The sequence below is a fragment of the Trachymyrmex cornetzi genome, unplaced genomic scaffold (assembly GCF_001594075.2).
Source record: "Trachymyrmex cornetzi isolate Tcor2-1 unplaced genomic scaffold, Tcor1.1 scaffold694, whole genome shotgun sequence".
NCBI classification, from domain to species: domain Eukaryota; kingdom Metazoa; phylum Arthropoda; class Insecta; order Hymenoptera; family Formicidae; genus Trachymyrmex; species Trachymyrmex cornetzi.
In genome coordinates, this window is record NW_017300019.1 from 556,597 (window position 1) to 563,883 (window position 7,287).

The 7,287-nt window shown below is 32.1% G+C and overlaps 2 protein-coding genes across 2 annotated transcripts in view; one reads left to right on the top strand and one right to left on the bottom strand.

Annotated features, from left to right (window-relative positions):
- The window catches only part of Aduk (unc-51 like kinase 3 homolog Aduk), a 36,729-nt gene extending 32,453 nt beyond the window's left edge, over positions 1–4,276 (bottom strand). Inside the window, exon 1 of the mRNA XM_018517523.1 lies at positions 4,016–4,276. Within this exon, the coding sequence (XP_018373025.1) occupies positions 4,016–4,102 (87 nt within the window). The 5' untranslated portion in view covers positions 4,103–4,276. The remainder of the gene's footprint in view (positions 1–4,015) is intronic.
- A 280-nt stretch (positions 4,277–4,556) lies between these two features.
- The window catches only part of ari-1 (E3 ubiquitin-protein ligase ariadne-1), a 30,202-nt gene continuing 27,471 nt past the window's right edge, over positions 4,557–7,287 (top strand). The window contains exon 1 of the mRNA XM_018517540.1: positions 4,557–4,973. The gene's annotated coding sequence lies outside the window, so the exon portion shown is untranslated. The remainder of the gene's footprint in view (positions 4,974–7,287) is intronic.

The window sequence follows — 7,287 nt, forward strand, 5'->3', positions numbered from 1 at the left end:
TAGAAGATAAAACGTGTAATAATAGGTACTTGAAATATCAAAGTACAATTTCTAATCTTCATTTGCACACAAATCAGTTCTAAATGAGAAATATATAAAAAATACGTTAAGTGGTACGCATTCAGCAACTTTCCCCTATATCCTTTAGCATTAATTTCAACTTAATAGATATTTAAAAAAGTAACAAATTATAAATGATATTTATCATTAATGGTATCGCCGCAACTTGTTACAATTGACACCGCGGTGGTGTCAATTGTATCACCGCCGCTTGTTTCGATTTTATATCCATTAAACTTACATGTAAACAATAAATTGAATTGATATATACCTTACTGCAAAGCTTGATATTCATATAAGTGTGATATTCATATCACACAGTATCGTCGTATTACAAATTGTTGTGGAACGAGTTGCACTAAATAATGGCGGGTAACAAAGTTTACAATCTAACCTTGATTTAACAAAAATAGGTGCTGCTACGTTTGCACTTACGAATGGCCACTCAATTTTTCGTCAATGACTTATGTCTGTTAACGGTATGCAACCGTGCATGCAGTTCAGCCTTTCGTCAATAGATACAGCTATTGCGGTCAATGTTACAATTGACCCTCTGTTTCAATCGACACCACTCTCCCCTAATTCCATTTTAAAAAGTGAAGGTAATTCATATTATTTTAGTGACTTTATCTAGAAAAAAACAACATAACCCAAAACACATCCTCCTTGAAACCGTCCGACTTTCATCTAAAACATTTTTTCGTAACATTAATATCTTCAGAGAAAATTCACCGTATTGATAAAAACAGACTACCCTGTATATTAATTTTGCTATACTTAAAAAAAGGATTTATTGACACAAAATTAACAACATCCGATTTCATCCACCTTGTTCAGCTTGTTTTCAAATTCAGCTGCATCTATACGGAAAGAACAGTTTTACTAAAATAAGTAGGTATCTAAAAATTTAGCTATAATAGATAAAAATTTAAAAATAATAATGTCGGAGACATCAAGATAATTAAATCAGATCAAACTGATTGTTTGAATTTATTAGTATTTCAGATTATTATATATACAGAGTATTTCAAAATTCGCGTCCGCGAAGTAAAACACATGATACTTTATGTTAAAAGAAGCAACTTTTTCCTTTTGCAAAATTGCGTCTGACAAGGAGTTTTTGCAGGAGAGCAGGTTAAAGTTACGAGTAAACGTAAATTACGCAAAAATTATTTATCAAATGTAATATCTTACTACAGAAAAAAGTTGTTCGTTTTAGCACAAAAAATAACTTTTTCCTTTAGCAAAATTGCGTTCGATAAGTAGTTTTTGCAGGAAAGCAAGTTGAAGGTAACAAATAAGCGCGAAAATTATTTATCGAACGCAATTTTGTTAAAGGAAAAAGTTGTTTGCTTTAGCATAAAGTATCACATCTTGTACTTCGCGGGCGCGAATTTTAAAACACTGTATAGAATTATTTAATTTTTTTTAAAGAAAAAATGAGAAAATAAGTATAGAAGAGAAAATTGTTGATCAGAAAAGAAAATTATTTATAATGCAATATCTCTTAAACGCTACCCTACAAGAACATAATCAAGCAAATGTATATATACCTTTATTAATAAAGAAGTTAAAAATGCAAATATATATATATATATATATATATACAGGGTGTCCCATAAGTTATTGCCAAGTGCTTTTGTATCAATAGAGCGGATTAAACAGTCGAAAAATCCTCTACTATTTTGCAATTTTCGCAATAATTAAGAGATAAAAATTTTTTATTTTCTTCTCATAAAGTTTTGAGAATATTTTCAGATTTTTGTAATACCATATTTTCTCATGTTGGTAAAAATAAGAAAATCCAGTACTAAAAAGTTAATAAAAAATTCTGAAAAAATTTCTATGAGAAGAAAATTAATGATTTTCGTCTCTTGCAATTTTTCTGTAAATTTGATAGTATTTGAGTAAAAAATTATTGAAAACCACAATATTCGGCAATTTTAGTAATTAATATCTTGTTAATTATTGCGAAAATTGCAAAACGGTAGATGACTTTTCGACTAACAATCAGTCCGTTCTATCTACACAAAAGCGCTTGATAAATACGTACGGGACACCCTGTATATAAATAATTAAAAAAGCACTGGAAAGAAACGTTGGGAAAAAACCGGAAGTGTTTAAAGGGATCCTAAAATTGTCTGTGTCACCGACTAGACGCAATAATTTTTGTATAACAATTACTTTTTCTTCTTTTGCTGATTTGAAAATCCTTTTCCAGGATTAAAGTATACGTATTAATATGTATCTGTGAGGTAGAGTCTATGCTAAGAACAAAAAAATTTCAAAATTGAGATCTTTACCATTTCTTAGTCCAATATGATGCTCCAGAGTTGTCACGTCGTGACAACAATTGCTTCATATAAAAGCTATGCAATCTATACTTACGAAATAGTAGTCCACAGACTAATAGTTTGCATGAAGAAACAACGCGAAGTTCTCAAAATTGGACTTAGACGTCTAATTAAAACGTTATTGTTATTCAAAAATTTACATATATGTGTGCATGAGATACTGATATAGTAGTGTGTATAGTGATGTGTCAATGACATGTAAATCGTCTGTGTAAGTACTATTTACTAATCGTCTTTAGGATCCCTTTAAGGGTTATTTTTAGATCTGTAAAAAAAAAGTGACCGAAAAAAGATGATTTTTTGCCAGTTTTTTGGGCCCTCAATTTTTGGACTGCACTGTGTGCCAAATCGTACCCTACAATGAGATATTAATTACGACTTGAATTACGAAGAAGTTTCAAATAGAAGTGACAATTGTTATCATAGCTGTTGGGGGGAGAGAGTCACATATTACGTCTATGCAAACATCCGTTTTTTTTTTACATTCAAAATAAATTGATTTACAAAATCACCAGAATATTCTATAAGTGATATTCAGTTGATCTTGCTTTCATCAGCTGGATCGGGAACGGTACATTTGCACATAGTTCAATTGCACACATCACTCACATCGGTCGGTTACCAATAATTTTTAACTGCTTTATCAATGAGATTATATTAATACATAATAAAGAAAGGCTCAAATAATTCAAATAAAACAAAATATAATAAGAAAAGCTACGAGTCAAAACAAACAAATTTTAATATGCATATGATACAGTTGACATTAAGTAATATAAAAGTAAAAACAAGATAAAAATATGCCTACATCAAACTAACATTTCGATCACCTTCGGGTCATTTTCAAAGTTATAAACAAGTATGTATATAAAAGCGGTTATGTTACTTAATGTCAACTGTATCATATGTACATTAAAATTTGTTCGTTTTGGTTCCTAGCTCTTCTTATTATATTTTGTTTTATTTGAGATTATATTATTTTAAATTAGTCAATTAGCGATGTGGGCAATTGATACACACCTGGTTGGATTAACCTTCTTAAAATACGGGACCTCGCAGACCTATGATAATTCGATAATGGATTTTGATTCCACTCCCCCCTCCCTTCAGCTCTGATAATAATGGTCACCTCAACTTGAAACTTCTCTGTGATTAATGTCTCATTATAAGGTAAGCACGCATAGTTCAATCCCAAAATCGAGGATCCAAAAATAGGCGACTTTTTCGGTTACTCTTTAGCTAAAAAAAATTTTTATAAAAAATTTAGCTAGATACTATTCTTTCCGTGTAAGTACCTTAAAGTTGAAGGCTCAAAGAAAAGAAGGTTCGACCCTGCACGCAACGTCACGAACGGGATGCCACATACTATCAAGTTTCCGGCGATAACGCGTCGCGTATTTATCCTCTGGCGAATTAAACGAATCACCAAACAGAAAAAAAGATATGTAAGAGGAAGCTTATGTACGCGAACACAATATTTTCATGTTTTGTTTTGCAATAAATATACGATCGATGCCTATTAAATGATTCGAGGCGTCGAAACGAACCTAACCTGGATCTTTACGAAAAAGAGAGGAAAAGAATCCGAAAAATGTACATACCTTTCTGAATGCTTTGTATACGGTTGAGTAGCTCCCAGCACCTATCTTTTCCAGCATACAATAGTCTCGCACAGTAGGTAGACTCATTTTTCACCAGAGATAGGTTAACAAAGTCAACGTGGCATTTACGGCGAAACGTCGCCGTCGCGAGGGGTAAACGTGACGGTACAACTTTTGCTCTTGCGCGCCAGTTTCTCGCACATTGGCGTAATCGCGGAAATTATCAACAATGATTAATTGATATCGTTATCGAAAAAGCGAATTGGAAAATAGAAGAAATTATCGGCTAACAATTTTTTAGTCTAAATTAAGAAAACTTGCACGAGCTTTACATTTCTCCCTCTACCTTCTATCTATAAACAAATGTTACATCTACAAGACACATAAGATTAACGAAATATTTTTTTTTATTTCATATTGTATATATTTTAAATAATTTCTTAACCTAAAAAGTATGCAATAAAATTCTTAAAATTATTTATAAATGACTGCGCTGAAGACGACTTCGATTTCCGACGCGTTCAACGTTAATGCCCCAAAGAACAATCGTTACCATCTCTATTGATGAGAGAAAATACCATACAGAGCGTCTGACCAGATCGGTGCCGGACCTCTGTATCGTGATTTAGAAGTCTACTCGTCGTAAACAATGCGGCGCGGCACGTCAATGCACGTATGTATACATATATATTATACATCGAACGTACTGAACGTATGTGCAGAACGATTGTGCGCGTTCGTCAGCTGTGCGCCATGTGAAACGAGAGTGGCTCACTTCGCGGCGTTGAAACGAATCACTCGCGCGACTCGGATCGGGTTAACGTCACGGCGTGTTACGGAGTCGTCGCGTCTCAGACCTCGGACTCTTCGGAGCAAAACTACTTTAGCTACTAGGAATATCTAACCAGGTTGCAGACGGAACAACATGCTGATAACATGCGGGGATTGGAGGGGATACGTGAGCTTATGTCTACAGGGTGATAATAAAGTTTGGCTATAACCCTATAAGCACAAAATATTCCTAGAATATTATATGGATATTATTAAAAAAAATTAAAATAAGTTATATAATATTTTGAGAATATCATATAATAATTTTTTATATTACGAGAGTATTCTATATAGAGGTTATATATCCACTTACATAATATTCTTATATAAGGTATTGTGTATCTTTGATATCCCTGATACATATTATTAAAATATTTATATTAACTATTTTTAATTTAGTGCAATTTGAATTCACAATCCAGTAACGAAACGTTCTTATCAGTCTATGCTGCATCTTGTGCTAAAAAAATGTTTCGTCGTGATTTTTAGTATATACCCAGTACTACAACTGCGTGCCAAAATCATTTTCAGTCTTTAAACGTATACTTATTCTGAACAGATGTAGCAGTTTTAAAAATTAAAGTAAATGCTATTATAATACTTTTTAATGTTTAAATAATATTACAGTAACATTAAATAATGTGTTACTTTTAATAATAATATAGCATTTTATCAGGAGGACACGTATAACCATCCATTAATATTTCGAGGATATTATTTAATATTATATAATTTTAGCAAAATATTCTAAGAATATGCTTAAAATATTACTTAATATTAAATAATATTATGCGCCCATAGGGAAAGTTTTATGTATTTATTATGAAATCATTATTAATCATTATATAAGTCTTAAGTACGGTCTTAAGAAGTCACGAACCAATCAGAGGGCTGCATTAGCGTCTTAAGACATTACTTAAGACGGTCTTGAAATAAGAATCGACCATGAATACCGGCCTATGAATGACTTTATATTGAGATTTTTATCATGACCAAAAAATGACATAAATTCATCAACATGATATTAAATTTACATTATTTTGATTTTCTTGTTTTCTTTGGGTAATGACTGTTAAAGCAGGAACACAGATTCAAGTCGTGCATATGACGCATGATGCATAAGAAAATCAATCAAAATCCTTCAGTGCCTTCCTTTTTATGAAATAAAAACTTCTGATTGCATTGATTTTCTTATGTGTTATGCTAATTATGCATTATGCACAAAAATCTGTGCTATTTATTGTCCTAGCGTCTAGGCAAGAAGTAAAAAATGTTAGAGTGTAATAAAACGTTCTAGTGTAAGTAAAAAACGTTCTAATGCGTTTCTTCTACAATATGCAGGGTCAATCTGGCGTAAAAAATAATAAGAGTAACGAATAAGAAGTAAGGCGCTTGATTTCAATAAATTTAAACCCAACACTAGCAATAATTTCTTCGTTATTGTCCATGAAGTGCATGATATATCATTTTATCCTTCTTTATTTTTTTGTAAACAACAAGATAAATAATGCATTATGCGCTTCATGCGTAACTTGGAACGCATCCAGTGTACATCAGAACAATAAATGATTATTTATTGTTCATATAATTACATATACATATATTTATTATAGCGTATATATAATATGCAAGGTACATTATAGAGGTTCCATTAAAACTTAATAAAATGGACGAAAGTTTTCGTTACCACAAAATTAGACCCTAAAAAAAAATTAAATAAAACGATCATTACAAAACAATTTCAAGAAAAAACTTTTTTTATCTTTTTCTCTTATCTGTTATATATCTATCTATTATCAGCTTAATACTATATCTAAGATAGTCTTAAATATAAGAAGAACCACTATTAGGTGTACAACTTTGCTTCCGCCGTTTACCTATAGATGGCTTTAGCGGTAAGTGGTGGTCGAAATAAATAGATCATAGACGTCATACAATAAACTTGGGCATCTGTCAACATAACCCCATAGAAATATTAGTCGATTTGTGTCTGCATCATAAAGTTATTCTCGATTGAAAATGTCAGTTTACGAGTCAAATTCTCGTCATTTGCGGGAGGTTTTAATTTTCTGCTTCAATATGAAGAAATCTGCGGCTGAGGCTCATCGAATGCTCTCAAATACGAGGGTCGTCTGAAAAGTTTTGAGCCTGACATAGAAACAAGTAATTTTTCGGTCAAATTCAATTTTATTTTTCCACATAGTCTCCTTTTAAGTCGATACATTTTTTCCAGCGATGCTCCCACCCCTTTAATTCATTCAAATAATACTGAGCGTCTTGTCTTGCAAAATAGGCGTCTACGGATGCAATGACCTCCTCGTTCGATGAAAATTTCTGTCCTCCGAACCAAACTTTGAGCCTAGGAAACAGAAAAAAGTCGCTGGGGGCCAGATCTGGTGAATACGGTGGATGATCAATTAATTCGAACCGCAATTCGTGAA